General features: G+C 38.9%; 1 protein-coding gene across 1 annotated transcript in view; it reads right to left on the bottom strand.

The window, feature by feature from the left end:
• The window catches only part of ryr3 (ryanodine receptor 3), a 120,837-nt gene that overhangs the window by 36,044 nt on the left and 65,683 nt on the right, over positions 1-19,110 (bottom strand). The window contains exons 39-48 of the mRNA XM_075458510.1: positions 17,549-17,651; positions 17,090-17,224; positions 13,066-13,339; positions 12,749-12,863; positions 9,889-10,021; positions 4,786-4,889; positions 4,066-4,201; positions 2,633-2,816; positions 1,090-1,192; positions 503-623 (exon numbers count right to left, since the gene is read on the bottom strand). Of these exons, the coding sequence (XP_075314625.1) occupies positions 503-623; positions 1,090-1,192; positions 2,633-2,816; positions 4,066-4,201; positions 4,786-4,889; positions 9,889-10,021; positions 12,749-12,863; positions 13,066-13,339; positions 17,090-17,224; positions 17,549-17,651 (1,408 nt within the window). The remainder of the gene's footprint in view (positions 1-502; positions 624-1,089; positions 1,193-2,632; positions 2,817-4,065; positions 4,202-4,785; positions 4,890-9,888; positions 10,022-12,748; positions 12,864-13,065; positions 13,340-17,089; positions 17,225-17,548; positions 17,652-19,110) is intronic.

The following is a 19,110-nucleotide window of genomic DNA, read 5'->3' as shown; positions in this document are numbered from 1 at the left end:
GCTTTCCTTCACAGCGATGACAGAGAGGAGGGACTAATTCACTTCTGAGTGATGCCTGCTGTTAGGACAGAGACATTTACAATGATGTATGATTCTCAAAGGGAGGATATATGTAATCACTCCAGTTTCCTTGATCTGTCAGTGTGACATGCGTACCATACCAGCCAAATCTACTTTTTCTCTCTGAGCACTTCCAGTAAGTAATGTGGCATGACAGTTCAGCAGGAAGCAGTGAAAATAGATTGTGAGATAAGGTGGCATGTGTTTGTTCACACAGAATAAATTTTAATGTCATATAGATGACTGCACAGCTTCAGCCTTTAAGCCAGAAAAATGCTTTCCTGCTTCGGTTGGAAGATTTTCAATCTCTTTTGGTTTCCCCGTCTACAGCTCTGAATATTCTGTTGCTCTTACTGCTTTATCTCAATTAATTTCTGTTCATCTGTTGCTTTTCAACCACTGACAGCTGCATGACTTCATGCAGCCACCAGGATTTACTTACCTTTATTAATCACCGGCATTTTGAGGGGGATGCTGATGATGCCCACCAGATCTAAAGTGGGAACCAGAGAGCGCAGGATGGCTCTGATACGCAGTGCTTCACCTTTACCTGCGTTGATAAGCTGTAAGAAATAAGAAAACACATTTATTTTGGTGTCCTGCAGCAAAAATTAAGTAGAAAACACGAGTCTACATACAAGGTGAGAACAGATTTAAAGTAAGAATATCGTGGCTGAAATGGTAAATATTAAAAAGTTCATTCTATGTTTATTTTTTTAAACTTTCAACATTGTATCTTAAAAAAAAGCACAGTTTGGCATTCCTTGTTTGCTTTTGTGAAGCTCATTGTTTTTTTTTTTTTAGCTGCTTACTAGAAGGTGAAAATTGCAGTTTTCTATTGAGAGATAATGTTAAAAAGAACCATTAAGATTAAGTACAGGGAGATACCAAAGTCTTCAAATGACTAATTCTACTAATTTTAATACCTCTACTAAATACAGAATATCATATTACAAAGTTAGCTGTCATTCAAGTCTGATACAGGCGTAGCTTTCCATACTGCACAGAATTCTTCAACAAGAGCCTCACATGCATTTCTGGAGCACAGCGTCCCAGCAGATCAATAAGGGCAGAGTAGAAGGACATGATTGCATTGCCCATGTGAATAACTTCTTCTTCTTCCTCACCCGACCTTAAGCACAGAGACAACAACGTTAATTTGCAACTGTAATAACTATTTTCTTCAATGCTTTTGAAAGACAATAAAAAAGGTCAGCAGGGGAGCAGTAGGTGGACAATTTTGTAAGTATAGAACACTCTTTTGGCACAGAACATGATCTCCTTTCAAGGCACTATGTTAAATGTATTGATTTTGACCAGCTTCCCAATGCCCCTCCTAACCTCAGGCAACAATTACTTTCTGCTTTAATATGAAGCCAGTGTGTTACAACCTTGGTATACCTGTGTAAGCATGCGGGAACAGACACTTGCAACAAAGTAGCCACAGCTTCATCCAAAGTCAATTCTGAGCATGATTCCATCCCATGTGCTTACATTGTCAAATCTGGGATCTCAAGAAGAAGGTAGCCTGGGTTAAAAGAATTCTAAATATAACGTTCACTCAGACTGATACGTATACTCATTTATAAAAGCCACTGGACAGAGAACAAGATTTCCCGTTGCAGGACACTGAAGATCTGGGTCTGCTTTGATGTTCATGTTCATGCAGATGTAACTGACCAACTCAGCAGGTGTATTGCAACCTTGCGTTCTAAAAAGTAAATTGACAGTTTTTCCTCAGTGTAAATTAGTGACGTTAAAAAAACCATTAATACACCTGCAATGTGAAGTGCAGTAGTTGCCCGCTTTACAAAAACTGGAGCAAAGATTTAAATTTGAGTTATGAGAGTGAAGATTCAGCAGCATATTAGCTTATATTCCACCTCAAATTACAGTAAATAACAAGATTGTGCAGTCTACAATCAATCATTCTACTTCATATATCAGAAAGCGACTCAACTCAAACTCAAAGCTGCAGTTTGCAGCTGGAGACTTGAACCAAACTGAAACATGTAGAGCCGTATATCCACTGGATAAAAGATCAATGTTGCTCTCAAGGATGGAAAAATACTTTTTTTGCAACTATATTTTCTCCCATTCACTCAGTTATGCTTTCCGTGTCTAATGTTGCTTCATTTGCATGTTTTTATTTGTGCTGGAGCCGCAAAAACTTTATGCAACACCATTTTTAAATATTCAGTAAATCTCAGAGAGATCAGCTTATTACTAAAACAATTTGGTCTACTGAAAAAACTCATTAAAACAGAGAAATAACCTCCCTTCTCTTCCACTTATTTTGGATCAACAGGGGATAAACATTCATCCCCCCTCAGTAATGGAGCATTTCTTATTTTATGGCTCTGTAACAGGTAGGTTGAGCAAAGCTCACAAACACACAGGATGTCAAATATAACTATAAAAATAGCAATTCACACAGATAATTGGAGATCTAATCATTTGTGAATACTTTTGAGTATTTGGATGGATGTTTTAGTGTCTCAGTGTGATCAAACTGCTTATTCGAAACACTGTCAGGAACCAGCTGAACAAACAGACTGGGGCAGATTCATACCCTGTAGTGACTCCAGCAGGGGTCTTGGGCAGGTCCAGAGCAGGATCGTCAGAAATCTTGATGGCCTCTTTCATGGCAGTCAGCAGACCCTGCCCCCCCTCTCCTCTCAGAGCGGGGCCAAAGCACTCAGGACGTCTGATCAGCAGCTTCACCACCACATTGGCATTCTCCTCGACGCTCTCACCTGAGATGCAACAGACCAACAGGAGGGCTTTTACATTCATCTTTCTCACACTTTAGCTAACGCTTTATATCATTCTCAAGAGAAATGGACAGAGTCAGCTCGACCACAGATATCCAGGAAGTGGAATTCAGCACCTTCGCTGAAGGACTGATTCATTCTTTATCCAGAAAGAGCTGACTAACATTTTCACCTCTCAGTCTTGGCAACTCAGCAGCACTGTGGTGCCTTCCCTTGCAAATTTTTTAATCACTTCCTTTCCTGCTTTTTATACCAGCAACTATGTTACTAATAATCCTCCAATGCATCTACACACACAACTCACATTTACATGTATCCTATATGATCCATTATAAAGTCAAGTTAAGGTTTCTACATAGATTATATAAAGATGGCCAATGACATAAGTGCAATGAAATTACCTTTTTCTTCTCCCTTTCTTTCAGGTAATGATTAATTGCTCTTTTAATGTGCCATCATGGTCATTTTGGAAACTAAGAGTGACTCTATTGTGCCCACAGTCAGAAATTATTAAATGATCTGCTCTGTAAATGAGTGTGTGTCTTCAAAGATTCAAACAGTGCATTTTGTTGACGGGACACGTTGAACACAATAAAAGGCAATAATTCACCTGCTGCGTTTCCATTCACCAGCAAAGAAACACTGAAGCGATTTTTTTGAAAAGCAGTGAAAAAGAAATTGGATTCAGATGCGTTTCCTTGTGAGTCACCAGTTGTTGGTGGTGTAGGCTAGATTTCTTGTGGTTAATTAAGTAAAAGATGTAGTTGTCCGAAATGGAAACAAACTGAGGCTGGACCAACAACAACTGTGATGGACTTCCACAAGGGAAAAATGGACAGAGCTCCTATTCAGGAGTATCTGAGATGTTACACCTGTTAGTTGTGCGTTTGTTTGCCGGTTCAGACTGGAAACTTCTGGTTAGTCACATTATTTTAATCCTTTCAAAGCATCTTCAAAATGCTAATTAAATATAGCAATGCAAACCTATTGTCTGCCTACTTCCTAACCTACTGCTACCGTCTTCCTCGGTTAACATTTCCCTGCTTTTTCAAAAGGTTTTAACCAATGTCCAAAGTGTGCTTTATTAGAACCTTATATTACTGCAGCAAGATAATCTGATCAACAGAGAGTAAACCACAGGTAATCATTCAGCGTATGTAAGGTCACCCTATAAAAGTCAGTGTTTGCAACATTTGAAACAATTGTTTAGAATGAAAATAGACAGACGTACCGTTGCAGAAGACTGCGAACCTCAGGAACGACAGGTAACGCTCTCCCTCTATGGGATTCCAGCCAATGTCCGGGTAACCCTTAGCGACCAGCATGGCACAACTCTGAAGACCACATCCTGCCAGGTATGTCACCACCTACACACAAACAGTCCTGCTTCACTCCTGGGTCTTTTAATGGAAGGTTCTGTCTTTTTGACCCTGTCAGCGTCTGTGACAGCTTGAAAGCAATTACCAAGTGCGTTTTGTCAGAATATCAGTCTGCATCCTTGCAGAGAAAACGTGGATGGCATGCGTTTTACTTTCCGACTTATGTTCACCACAAGTCAGTGTTGAGTAGCTTTAATGATATTAAAACGGAAATATCTGATAGGTGTTTTTTGTCTTAACTTTGTTGTGTTCAACGATATTTCCTTCTCTTCGAGATGCAGTTTAATCAAATTGGCTTAACAAAAAGTATCAGAAATTAAAGAAAATCTATCACCCAACATTTTTATTTGCTTAAACAACAAATACGCTCAGATAAGAGTAAACACTTGATAGCTACTTTAATCAGCCTGCAACTTAAAAGTGTCATATTATAAGGAGCTGTGCAGTCAAGCCTCTTTTTCAAAAAAAAAAAAAAAAAAAAAAAAAAACATCTGTTATTACTATTATTATCGTCTATTATTATCAGAATTATTACTATAATTATTATTTTTCTAGATGTGGAACTGACAAACCTTTTCCAGATCAGGCTCCTCCAGAGCCAGAGCGAGGCCGTTGTTGTCCATCACTGAAGATGCTGCAACATCCAGTGGAGTTGAGCCCCGCATAGCTTCAGAGGCTGAAAAGATACACACACACACACACACACACAGTGTCAGCAGCAAAGCAAACTTTTTTTTGCCGTGTAGTAAAAACAAACACCAGTTTAGCTACATATTGTGTCTGTTTTCATATGATCGGTTCTATCTATTTCAGCACAGAATACTAGAAGATATCAAGCTGTCCAAGTCAGCATCTAAGCTGTCAAACATTTTACATAGTAATACATCTGCCTGCTGTCACAGGCAGGTTTCTTGAACTTGTGACATGTTGGAGTGCTTAAGCCCCATACACACACGTCGCTGCTATTTACTCGCTCAGCGAGTGAAGTCAATAGAATGTCTATGTGTTCACGCGAGGCGAGGAGGCGAGTAGGCGAGGAGAGTACAAGCGAGTACAAGCGATGCGATGTGGGCGGATTCCGAGATGAACATATTTCAACTTCGAGCGACGCGAGTAAGCGAGTAAAAGCGAGTAGCCAATTAAAATGCAGAATACAGATTATTGACAGGTGACGTTCCCCCAGTTTTCTCCAAACAGTGGCCACCCAACTTCTACACACCAAGTCAGCAAAAGCACCCAAGCGAGTGGCGAGTAGGCGAGTGAGCGAGTAGCGAGTAAATAGCAGCGAAGTGTGTGTATGGGGCTTTAGGCTCCTCTCTAACCTACATTAAACAATGCACTCACTCTAATCCACAGAAATCTAACTAATAAGGCTAAAGTAAAACTAAATAAAGGTTGACAGAACTGATGAAAAATATTTTTTATAGATATTGTTACAGGAGAATAAAAAAATTTCAAAGAGTCATAGCAATTAGGCCCATTCTAACAAAAACAAAAAGCTAAACTATTTCATGCCCTTCTAAAAGGATGTTGAGGAACATATTCATATATTTTTATATGAACACTGAAAGAGAGTTTTATTGCTGTAATTATTCTTCCTGTTCACACAGGAGATGAAAAAAATATTTTCCATTTCAGGAAGCCTTAGATGTTTAAATTAAATTCCCTCCATGTTTCCCGGCTGGACTGCTCTAACTTTTACTGATATCCACTTGATTGAACTCATAGTAACTCTAAACTTTTGTTTTGATTCAAAAGTGAATGCGTATTTTTGTTCAAATTTTTTGTTGTGTTCTATTTTTCGTATTCAGAATGGACAACAAGTTCCGTTCAAAGTTCACACGATTTTCTCTGAGAGAAGGATCATTTTCAGATCGCCTGAGCTGTACAAAAAAAAGCATAATTTTCTTCAGCACTGTCAACACACGGTAAAACAAGAACTACCAAACCTTTGGACTTCATGGAGGCGCAAACAACTGCAGCTAACCAAGGCTTTTTAAAGCTGAACCCAAAGATCTGCATCCAAAGCCTCTCTGCCACTTGCAGAGGACTAAACACAAGTATTTGGGGAAAACTGAATTGGGAAGATGTTGATCTGGACTGCTTTCTTCAAAAGGTAAAGAGGGTCATTAACTTCTGTTAACAATTTAAAAGATAATGTAGCTCACTCTTTTTAGCAGGGAGAAAAGAAAAGCACTTACATTGGCGGTGTCCCATCCTTTTACAAATGTTAATCATTAAAATGGCGAATACTTAAAAAATGTTCACATAAAATAAAAACAACAATTTCTTTGCACATTTTAAATCCAATGTGCATAAGAAGAAGAGCACTGTTAAAATACAGCCAATGACATTTTTAACCTTCAGTTTAATCTGTTGTATTTCATCAACATCAGTTGAGATGGAAAAAAAAAAAAAACATACAATAATTATACAATTATAAATCCTTGTCAAGTTTAAACCCCACAAGATTTTCTATAAAAAAAACGCAAAAAACTTCACAAATGGACATTTCCAGACAAACCAGTTCAGAAACATAATCACTAAACATGTCATTTCATTGGATTTTGTCAATGTAAAAACCTATCAAGCTAAAGATCATAGTATATTTTCTATATTTATCTATAACTTATGTTTTAGAATGGCATTGCACTGGTGGCAGCCTGCTGCGGTAACTCTACCATACATTTATGGTGTCTTTTCTTTGTGTCTTTGAGATTTTCCACTGAGGTGGTTTTTGGTAAATTATTTACTTTTAAAACATTTTTCTATGCTGGGTGCTGCAATGTTTGCTTCTGGTAATTCTGGCACATTTTCAAAAATTGTTGTGAAGCATAACCATGGCAACAGGAAAGTTGTTTCCATGTGGGAGCATCAGATTGAACTTTCCAAAGCCCAAGTAATGCTTGGAATAAGACACCGAATCCAGATTAGTTGAACATCTTGAGCAAGAACATAATGAAGAGAAAGGAGGGGGAAGTTTAAAACATTTCTTTCGCTGATCATCACAAGTGGTAGATCACGGTTGGATAAAATGGACATGCTGGGAGCCCCGATGAGGACCCAGCAGGAATATCAGGAAGGCAATATAATTATTTTTTCACTAAAATGTGGCTGCAGGAAGATTTCCAACAACTCTCTACTCAGCTTCAGGACTATTTTGGCAGAGACTGCTGAAACAGGAGGGATTTCAGTAACAATAGATGGTATAGTCCTGGACATGTTACTAAGAAAGAGCATCTCTGCACCACAAATGTCAAACAGTTGGCTGAGTTCCTGTGCATGTTGTTTGCTGAGAGTTCACCTTTATTACCTGCAGACACTGTGAATGACATCACCAGCTCAGTTGTTGCCAAGCTTCAAAGCCAAAACAGCCCAACCTATTCCATTCAATTCAATAATACTATATTAATCCCCCAAAGGGAAATTTTATTGCTTCAGTATTCATAATTATTAAAGATATGCTTTTGTTATAGGGAGGTGATAAAATAGGATATAAAACAGCTAACAAACATGCAGAAAGTTTAAGTATAACAGAGAGGAAGGTGCGGCATAAATCTTCAGAGATCGCCATCAATGGGTTAAGGTGTTTTTGTAGCTTGGCAACAACTTAGCTGATGAGTACACATGCAGCATTGGCAGGTAACACAGATTAACTCTCTGTACATGGACAGAAACTCACATCCAACAGTTCAACATCTCTCCGTCCGCACAGTCCCAAAGCTGAGTAGAGAGATGCCAGAGCTGCTGTCACGTCTCAATAATCAAACAATAATATCGCCATCCTGAGATGTCTGCTGTGTTCTCATCAGGAGTCCAAGCTTGTCCATTCCATCCACCAGTGACCTCATACATTCCATGACAATAAGTTTCACCTCTCTCTCCACTTTCTCTCTTTCTCACTTTGCCTCCAAGACATCTCCACTTCAACTCATCTTGAATTGAGGTCTTATTGAAGGCATAACTTGGGCTTTGGGTAGCTCGGGTAGCTGCTCCAAAAGGTTAACAACTTTGCTGTTGCCATGGTTATGCATCATAATAGTTGGAAAAAAATGCCTGAGTTACCAGCAGAAGTCTTCCCAGCCACAAAGCATCCAAAATGGCACAGAAATCCATGGTTTCACAGATAAAAAAAGCTCAGCTGAAAATCTCGAGAAGATGCAAAGAAAGACACAGAGCCAATCAGTGGATAATCAGAAAATATATCTCTCCAGTAAGACTGTCTGGGAACTTAAGCTACATGACCAGATTTTTGGAGAAGAAGAAAAAAAAAAATTCCATGTTTTTTGGGGTGAATTTTTTTTCACTGAAAATGCCCTCGGTATATCTGAGAAGTCCAACACGGATATTCTTGTCTTGTTGTTTCATCGCAGGATGACAAAGACCTCTCCATCAGGAACATAATGATGAGAGTTCATCCTAAGCCCATCACAACAGCTGAGCTTTTTAAAGACGACGTTTTTCGTTCACAAAAAGTTCACACTACAAACTGTCGTGGTTGGAGCAGACACCTGATGGCAGGAAGCACCAGTCACACTCAACCCTCTGCAGCCCCCACCTTCAGTTTTCAGGAGTGGAGCAACACCACTGAAATATCCCAAATAACAGTCCACTTCCCCAAACCCAAAAAAGGAGCCGCTAAAGAGGTGCCGGTGGAAGAGGTGGAAAACGAGGAAAACGAGGACGTTCTCCTCAAAAGAGAGGAGCCGTTATGCAATGATTTTCCACTCAGAGCCGCAAGAGGAGCTGGTGATTGATTTTAACTTATCTTGCCTGTTGCTGTTGTTCCTGAGGATGAGCTTGTGGAAGAAGAGATTTTTACGTAGTTAATTGGCTCTAATGATTATAACATTTTTCTGTTTTCCAGAGTACAAGAGTTCTTCTTGCAATACAGCAACTCTCTGCACCGACGACACAGTTCTCTTCCACATGGATAGAAACAACCTTCAGTTATATTTGAAGAATATACAACCTCTAGTGGTGTAAAGATGACCTCAATGATGGTGTCACATTGTAAATGGAAAATTGTAAATAATTTTTTAACCTCTGAGTTATACGGAGCTATACATTCATGGTATAGTCTCTGCTCTCCACTGAGTCTCCATCATTTTGCAGATATTCGTCTATCTTTGTTAGATGAGTTGAATCTCTCTTCTTTCAGAGGCCGGTGCTTTAGTATGCAGCAGCAGCACCAGCACACACAACTCATTGTCTCATCGGTCCCTGGACTTACAAATAACCTTCGTTACCGTCGTTTTTCTCTCTTTGTCGTCTTCCTCCCTCCATGACCCTATTTCTCAGAACCTGATATTTTGGCATTTTGAATTACAAAATGTTTCTTGTTCACCGGATGCCTCCTATAATGTGGATGATGAGCCTGAAAATATACTTTAGCCGAGAAACTCTTCCACAATGCACTAAAACTATTGGTTTTAGTGCATTGTTTCACTTTGGGGGCAGTATTGACATTTTTAGGTGCTATAGTGTAGGATATACTTGAGGAGGAATTCCTCAATGTCACAAAAATCTTTCCTCAGTATTTATATTTTCCTCAGACTTGTCTTCCGTTTGTCTTCCCTCTTGTCTTTCTCTCAGAATGATACACTGAAAATCCATTAGGTTACTGTCAGTAGCAGCTAGGAGAGTGGACTCTTAGTGAATCTACCATCACTTACCCAGCCCAACGCTGCTGTTTTCAAGCAGGTAGCTCAGGTGGTCAAACATGGCTTTCTGGTTCTGGCGACTAATGCGGCAGAAATAGCATAGGAAACGGCAACAGCTGGCCACCATCTTGGGGAAGGCAATCTCCTGAGAAACAACACAAAACAAAGGTTACAATTCAGAAAACTGTTTAACCTTGAAACCTTTTTGCATCCGATTCTATTTCTTCTGTGCCATCCTCATTTTTACAAGTTGTGGGCTCAGTCTAAGGTCCAGTCTGAGCATAAATCAGCAGAGTAATATTTCTCCCTGCCAGAAATGCAAGTAAATTGCCAGAGGGCTAGACAGACAACCGAGAGAGAAAAATCCTTACCTTTCTGTCAGCAAATTATAATCTACAAAAGTGCACCACACTGAAAAGCACACTTATCAGGCAACTTCGAAGTGAGCCAAATGTTTCCGACTTTAAAAGCGGAAATCAATTTTGCCTTTTGAATGTGTAGAATCTGGTGAGTAGTTTCTTTGTGCTGGATGTGTGCTTTCACTCTGCAAAACATCTCATCTAAACTTAATGTATTCTTGAGCTTGTGCTTTTGTAATGCTAGTGTAATTAAATCCAAGACAAGAAAGTGCTTACACAAATCTTCCTCAAACAAAATAATCCATAACTTGATGTTATACAGCACCATACAATGATTAAGGCAACACTAGAAATGATCCCAGTGTAAATAACATAGACCTGCCATATGCTTATGAGCTGTGGAGCTGCCCCTTTATATGGCCACAGTAAGCGTACATATCAAGTGACAGTCCTGAATTTATGTCTCAGACTGTGGTCAGACTGCCAGAGTCAGTCATCAGGGCCTTAAAGTATCCCTGAGGTCTGTCTGTCTGAGGTTGAATTCATGTTGGGCTCTGGCCAATCGGATTAAATCCCTGCCGGCTCTTCCAGCTTCTGTCAGCAGTGTTTGAGATGCTTCCTTTAACCCTCACATGCCATCCCATGCCTGGTTTACTCCCCTGTCATCTATGCTACGCTGTGGTTTTTCAGGGTATCAGGTTGGTTCACTTTATCCTCAGAGGATAAAAGGATTTTTTCCTGAGCCTAATAAGCATCCGAAGTTTCGACAGCCTTAGTACTTCTGTTTGTTTTTAAGTTTCACCTCTTCTAAAGTTCGCTTTGTCCATATTCAATAATCCATGTTCACTTCTCTCCCTGTTTATATCCAATAAGCTAAATAATTTACCTCACTTAAACCAGTGTGGATTTGTTCAGGGAAATTTAACAGACCAACGTTTAGCATAATAATTTCTAGATGAAATAATAATAGAGCATTGTGGGATGATGCCAGCCCATGTTTTCTTTAGTTTGGTAAGAGTAAAATGAATAGATGTGAAAAGAATGAAAAGATCTTACGTTGGATTTCATGCAGGTTTGCTAATTTAATGATTTAAGATCATGTCATCATCTGCAACAATATGAAACAATATGAAAATACATTTAAATTAAAAATCTGTGAAATTTAAAACGCGTTAAAGAGTTAATATTCATTCACTTTAGAGTTACTTTTCACCATTTACAGAATATGTATTGAACACATGATTTGATATGTATTGTAGAAGAGTTCAATTTTCCATTCGTCTATTGTGTCAAATGAAGAACTCGATGTGCAATATTATACGGTTAGAGCATGTCTCTAACCTTTCCACAGACTCCATTTTGCACATTGCATATTAACAGACTGCTTGCTGCACTTTGCATTGCATTTAGTGTCATTACTGCTTCTCTCTGTGACGTACTTTCTTTTTTCATTCTGCTGCTAAACTGCTTTTCTTCGTTTCTGCAACAGTGACAAAGACAGATCTTTCTATCTATCTATCTGTCTATTTTGACTTAAAAATAGTTAAAGTTCATCTCTGACCTGTTGTAGTATATTCCATGGTCTCACGTGTGAACTCAGATTGAGCGGATTTGAACTAACTGGGAGTTTTTTCTGACATGGTGGTGCAGCATGGCAGAGCGGCTAAGAGGGTGAACTGTGGCATATTTGGCTATAAATGACTTATGTCAACCTAATGGAAACAGTTCTTCTTTCCATGAAGTTCTACACTGCATCTTTGCTTAAGATTAATGTGAAACTGAACAACTAAGCGGTGTTATGGCAATGTGTTTCATGACATTAATGGTTAAAATAGAAGAAAAGCCAAATGAGGCATTTCACACAGTTTAAATGCAGCATCTTTTAGAAGAAGGAATAACTTTCTTCACTGTAGACTCTGCAGACCTTTTGACCTCTGAGCACAAATAAAGTAATGAATTGGATCATTTGCACTAAGTGTTGGCGCGTCGAGTCTAATGGCGCTTTTCCACTAGCTCACCACGGCTCGGTTTGGTTGTGTTTCCATTACAAACGAGTAGCCTATACTTCGTGCCTCCTCGACGTGGGCGGGGTCGTCGTAACACGGCTGCGCGTGTCGCTGCTCCCCCTGTGGCTTTTTGTCGCACAGAAGGCAAGAGAAGAGAGCCAGAGAAGACTCCTGGCCGCCAGACAAAACAGTATTGAAAGTACCGGAGAGTTTTGTTACGAGCTTCAAAAAGACGACGTAAGCTAACGGTTGCTAACGCTAGCTAGCTTTTATTATCCACGTTATGACGCTTTCCAGTGACGACACTCAACGCTCAATCAGTGGAAGGCAGTCGGCTGACGTCATGTTTTAGTAACGCTTCGGTCCGCTTGGAACCAGGGTTGAGGTGATACGGAAAATCGGCCAGGTTGCAGGAACGGCGTGCTAGTGGAAACACGCATCAGCGCGCCGAGCCGAGCCGAGCCGAGCGAGCTGGTGGAAAAGCGCCATTAATGTTGCCACTCTTACCTGGGATTTGTCTCCTCCCAACACATTGACCATGACCTCCATGACAGTCTCGTGCATGCCCAGAACTCTCATCAGATTAGGATGTTGGTAGAAAACTTTATTGTTCATGATGTCACTAAGAACACAAAGAGAAGTTATTCGTGAAGATCAAAGTATTTTACATTCCAACATCCTAAAGCACTGAAGTATATTTCACTTTGGAAATACTCACTAACAGTGTGTAACAGGGAACCAGTATGCATTTACATTACCAGTTTTACTGTAGTTCTTAAAAAAGAAACGACTATCACTGCATTCATAGCAACATATTTTCTTACCCGAGTCCATCAATCATAAGTTTCTCCTCCTCTTTGCCCATGCGTACTGACAACAGAGACCTGATTTGACCCAGAGAGGCCAGCAGGTTAATAGCATCCAGCACGGATGCGGCGCTGATGGTGTAAGATTTCTTCATGGCCCGGAGCAGTTCCCCGATGCCATCATACTGCCTCCTCAGCAGGCTGAACATCACTCGGACCAACTCCGGGTCCTGAATGTGACTCTCCTGAGCCCAGCTAGTTATGGTTTGAGAGATTAGCTCCTTCAGGTTAGCTACAGAAAAGAGAAATACATGTGCACACAATTACCAATGGTTACAGATGCTGCAGTCAATGCTGTCAGAGCCTAATACTATGATCACCGCTAAATAGTGACTTGTGAATTGTTTTGATACATTTTGGAAAAAAAAAAATTGTAAATTGCTGAAAATGTATAGCTAATAGGAATAGTTGCCAGATTTCCTAATAATTTCCATTTGCCCTTCACCACTTAAAGGTCAGACATAAGTGAATGGTTAGAAAATAAACATGATGGAGAATGTCTTACTGGCAAAATACAAAAGGTGGTTTGAGTGAATCATCTAGCTTTAACTTTCCAGACAGTATTACAATAGAAGGTTTTGATAAAGCCAAGAGGACATCTAAATAATTTAAGAGCAATCGTAATAAAACTTGTAGAATTTGCTCAGATGCCTAAGAGCAACTGAGCATGAATAAGTTATGAATTTTATTTAAATGCAATGTAGATTTCAACATGGTGTCCCAGCTGAGCAGTATGAGAAGGGGAACTGAAGCCTATACAGTATCATAATCCAGGTGATGTTTACATGTGGTTTATAGATAGTGAACTAGAAGATACACATAGAACACATATTTGTGCAACTTTATGAGTTGTGAGTCACGATAGTCTCTGCCCCCAAGAGATAAAGAAGAAAGTGTACAGACTGACAATCAGAGTCCAGAGTCAAGTGGAAGTTAGTTAAAAGCACAGTAATTATAAGTGGGAGAAGCCCCTGGGAAATTAATATTACCTTCACCACCAACACCTCTAACAAAATAACTGCACTCAGCAGCAAAGATGTGAAATTGTTTAAAAAAAAAAGATTAAAAAAAAAAAGAAAATAGAGCAAAAACAACGAGGACATCTTTTTCCACCCATAAGGTGGAATGTTTGTGAAGTGAAGTCTCTCATGTAAATATGAAAAATAATACAGACTGGAAATAAATAAATGAATCTTGACTAGAAATAGAATCAGGCACCTCGTCTGGAAAAACTCACCCCCTTGTGGTGACCAAACCAAAGCTACAAAAAACACCTTTACCTGCATATCAATCACTTACTCATCATTCAAGAAACCTTGACCAAAATGTAGGAATAAAAATATATTTAAATATTTTAAGACATCTGCAGCTGTTTAAATAGCAACTGTATCTGCATCACACCGCAATAGGACTGTAAAAAGGTATGTTAGGAATCTGTGATCTCTAATCATAAGACAATGCAAAAAGAGGGGATTTAGTGGGTGTGCCTCCTGGGTTTTATCCAGATTTCCAACAGAGCATAAAATAAATAATCAGAGACAAACCCATTGAACTGTTACCAAGGTTGGTATGAAGCTATATGGTCCAATTTGTCTTGCAAACTCAATCTTAAGGTCTCATTAAATTGCAATCTCACAGATGACAAGCAACAATAAAACCAGGCACTACCACAGAGACACTCACTGACCTGAGGTGATAAATGCCAAATCTATAACTAAATATTGCACTTCTCCTGATGATAACATTGTTATTCCAAAGCCGTCGCTGAACTTTCAGTGCTTAAGTCACAACATCTGTAGCAAACAGAGGGGTTATATCCAAGCAGAATCCTAATGAGAGAGGCAGAGAGAGCAGTTTGCCCTGAAGGTGGATGTCTCCCAGATTCACATCTGCTCTGCGTCATCCCAAACTGAGGCTGGCAAGTGAGTCATAAGACTAAAAAACTGCAATATCTGCAAGATAATTTGCCCTCATGCCCAAAGTTATCAAATGTAAGAACTTCTAATTAAGCAATATCTAAATCAGACACCGAGTTAACATTATCATGTCTAACCATTAAAAACAAGAAAGTGCAAACTTGCATCTGGCAGGTACATCTTTTCAAATTCTGTCAAGATTTTCATAATTCATCTTAAATAGGGCTTAATGACAAAGAAAAAAGAAACCCATTAACACAGAAACATTAGCTTTAACCGTTATTATATCCGACATTTAAATAATGCATGAGCTTCTGAGTCAATGTAAAACTAAAAAGGTAGCACAACTGAAAGTCAGATGTTATCAGCAGATAGAACAGATGCAATACTTTATTACATCATCTTTACATATTGTTTTTCCTTGTTGTAATTCATAGTAAGAGATTTCCATTACAGGAATCATGAATAAATCAGTCAAGTTTTAATAAAAACAATAACTTCTATGCTTTTGGAATAGTAAATCCTAATCTTAGGGAAATCCTCGCAGTTGGAAGTGTTTCAGTTGATTGCTGTTATTCATCCAATACGTAAAATTATATAATTCACAAAAATGTGATTAGACCGTAATATAAAAAGGTAACGCATGTCTGTCAGAAATCCTCTGGGATCACATCATCGTTTCATTTATGAAACTTCAGTAATGCAGTCTCGGAGCGTGAGGTGGAAAAAGACATTAAGATTTATAACAGTAACTCCTGCAAAGGCTTTCCATTAGTCTTCTATCATTTCAACAGAACAGAACCATACCTTCAGGAAAGGGCAGCGATTATTGAAAACCACTGACCCCAAACTGGAGATTTATAACTTAGTAACTACATTTACTGCTGCTGCGAGGTGAGTGACGTTCTGCAACATTTCTGATAGAAAATTAAAATTAAAAATCAGTCCTCCTTCAAAGATTTTGCAATGTCAGTGTGGCATTTAATGAAAAATATTCTATATCCTCTGCATGAAATGTTATTAAGCATTTCAGGTCCTGTGGTTTGACAGTAATCCTGTACATTACTATTTGTGAAATGATTTTTCATTTATAAAATTACGATACATTAGAAAAGATCGGACATTTATGTGATTAATACCCTTTTTTACCCACCAGAATTACCATTGATTTACAGTTTTTTTTTTTTTTACACGTGAATAAACCTGCTAAATAAAGTAGACTTCATTTTCCATTGCTGGAAGCAGCATGGTTACCCTCAGCGAGCTGCTAACATACAGTACCGCCTTACGTACATTATAAAGGGATAGCATCTGACTGTCCTGCAGACTGGGGTGGGCCACAGATACAGATAAGCATGACTTTTTGAGAAACACTTCATTATTTTAGACAACAAGTGAGGTGAGCCCTTCACATCAAGACTTACGTACTTAAAGGAGCCAGTTGCTGGGCAAAATCGTAAAATGGATGTGTTGCATCCCTTTTGTTTTGTACTTCTGTTTGTTTCAGGCTCATCATGTGAGATAACGTAGAAGTAACTTTACTGAGTGCAGCACACCGAGCAGAAATTAGCCACCCAGGTGTCATATACGTCAGTGCCAATTGTAGACCGTTATCCAACATGCGATTCCTGTGGACTCTATTCTACTACTTCAAACAGGATTTTATTAGAGTAGAGTGACAGATATATGTGATTATATGTGAATGAGAGCAGCTTTATTGGGAATTTGGCTGTATTTATATAGTTATGCATTGCTGTTTTTTTTACAAAAAGAGGCAAAAAGATGGAACTTTGCAGCATGTGCGGCGCACCCAGGTCCATTTGAGTCCAAGCAAGTTAAAGGTGTACATGCAGGATTAAATAAAGCTACGACCACACGATCTGGGTGTGTTAGTCCACCTTGGAAAAGCACAATTTAATACGATTTCAGTCAGACTAATGTATGTACGTGCATTTTAAAAGTTTTGGTTACGCTAACCTAATTTATTTATTTATTTTTTTCAATAAAGTGCAACACTGCATGAAGTGATCAGAAACGTCTTAAAAAAAGGCTTAACAGGCACTTACTTGGGGCAGCCTGCTCCATCTCTTCAGGCGCCTCTTCTGTCTTGTGAGGTGGGCCTTTGATCTTGTAGAGCAAAGCCAAGAGACGACCTTTTATTGAAGTGTCCTGCTCTTCCTCTTCCTCCTCTGCAGGAATTCCTGCAAGGACAAACACATTTCGGTCAATTTTAATGCGATTGCTTAACTGTTTAATGATTGAAAGAAAACCGCACCCATGCTAGATGTCAATGTCACAAAATAATTCTTGATGATACATGAGGGGCATGATCCACACAAGTCAAACATCCAATTTAGATGAAGAACTTAATACTGTTCATGGAAAACAAAAGTTGGTACCAAAGACTCAAGAACAAAATCAGATGTTGTGAAAATAATCCAAACTAAGTAATGTGCTCAGAAATCTGTGAGTTGAAATGCTCAAAATCTGCATAAGAATCTACTGAGTATGCAGTTGGACTCTACCACAGTGCAGGCGTAATTCTTCATGGAAGGAGGTGAGTTCATCCTGGACCTCCTCAGGGCAGGGACAGTCCTCCCCTGCGCTGAAGTTCAACAAAATGTTGATCTGCAGAAAACAAAAAAGAAATAAACAAAAAAAAAGTGGCGGGGTTAGAAAAAGAGAGTCATGGGAAATATAAAAATAGTTTGAGAGGAGATGGGTGGAAGAGAAAGGAGGAGAAATGAACAAACAAGAACACAAGGGTATTAAAGAATAATTAAAGAAGGTTGGGATAGAGAGAAGTGGCCACAATCGACATCACATCATCTTTTTAGGTCAGTCAACAGTGTGACTATTATCTCCTGCAATAAGTGCTCTCAAAGGTTTTCCTGATACGTGTCCATTCAACACAGAAATAGTCTCAAGTATTTCATATCAAGTCTAGTCATAAGCAGAAATTAAGACACTGAAGTAACTCACAAATACCATTAAAAGACTAATGATAAGGTACTCTAAAAGCCATAAATCTGCTGTATTGGCTATATGTCGCAAGCTAATTATAAAACACTAAATATAAATGAGACGCTTCCACAGTCAGCAAATACAGTTTGCAGTTTAATTTATCCTGATGTCTATTTCTGGCAAAACTTTTTAATAAACCATTGGAAGAACATGGAGCGATCCCCTGCTGCTGAGCACCACCATCTCTCTCTCAGGGATCGCAGTGTAACTGTAGGCATGGGTTTCGCTACATGGTGCTACAACTCAGAGGATGGGCATTTCATTTCATTTATTTTTTTAATTTGTTTGAACACTTTGCAGTCATACAGATTTAAAACTCTGGCTTAAACCCTGAAATGCTGCTGTGTTGTGTATATGAACACAAAAAAAAAAAAAAGATGACTGCAACTTTACTTACTTGGCAGCTATAAGAAAAATTGTATTTATTTCTGAGGGTGTGTTCACACTTGACAAATTTCAGACTATAAAAACAAAGTGATACAGTTGCTCTGCTGGTGTCGAATATTTATAGAACTGCGACTGTGTCGTCTGATCTTTGTTGCAAACCAAACACCCCAAATGTACAGTTTACTGCCTTCTTCTAAACATAAATAAAAGCTATTTGCTGTTATTTTGACTCCTTTATACATTTGCAAACATACATCAGAGAAGCTGTTCAGTCGGGATGTGACCATGTCCATGTTTTGTGTTTTAGAAAATCAGGATCGTTTTGCTCAGATATCAAAGGTTCCAGCATTAACCAGAAAGTAAACTGTCCCGGACATAAAAATCTAAACTACAATGGTGAACACACTCTTATTCTTTAATCTAGTTCAGAGAGATGCTGAAGAAAAAAAAAGGTTGTTAAATGGAATATACTCTGAACCTGAAGCAGCTTTACACTCTGCCCGACTCTTTATTTGATTTTTAGCAAAAAGAAGAAAATTTGTGTGGTTTGTTTGGGTTCATTTTAACCAATAACTGGATTGGTTTTCATTCCATCACCAGCTGAGGTTATTTTCCAATAACGACAGCAATAAATTCCCTGCTCTAAGTCCTGTGGGATGTGATAATACACCTTACC

This window comes from Odontesthes bonariensis, chromosome 24 (genome assembly GCF_027942865.1).
Source record: "Odontesthes bonariensis isolate fOdoBon6 chromosome 24, fOdoBon6.hap1, whole genome shotgun sequence".
Classification (NCBI taxonomy): Eukaryota; Metazoa; Chordata; class Actinopteri; order Atheriniformes; family Atherinopsidae; genus Odontesthes; species Odontesthes bonariensis.
The sequence above is the reverse complement of the archived record's forward strand: the minus strand, read 5'-3'. Positions and strand labels throughout refer to the sequence as shown.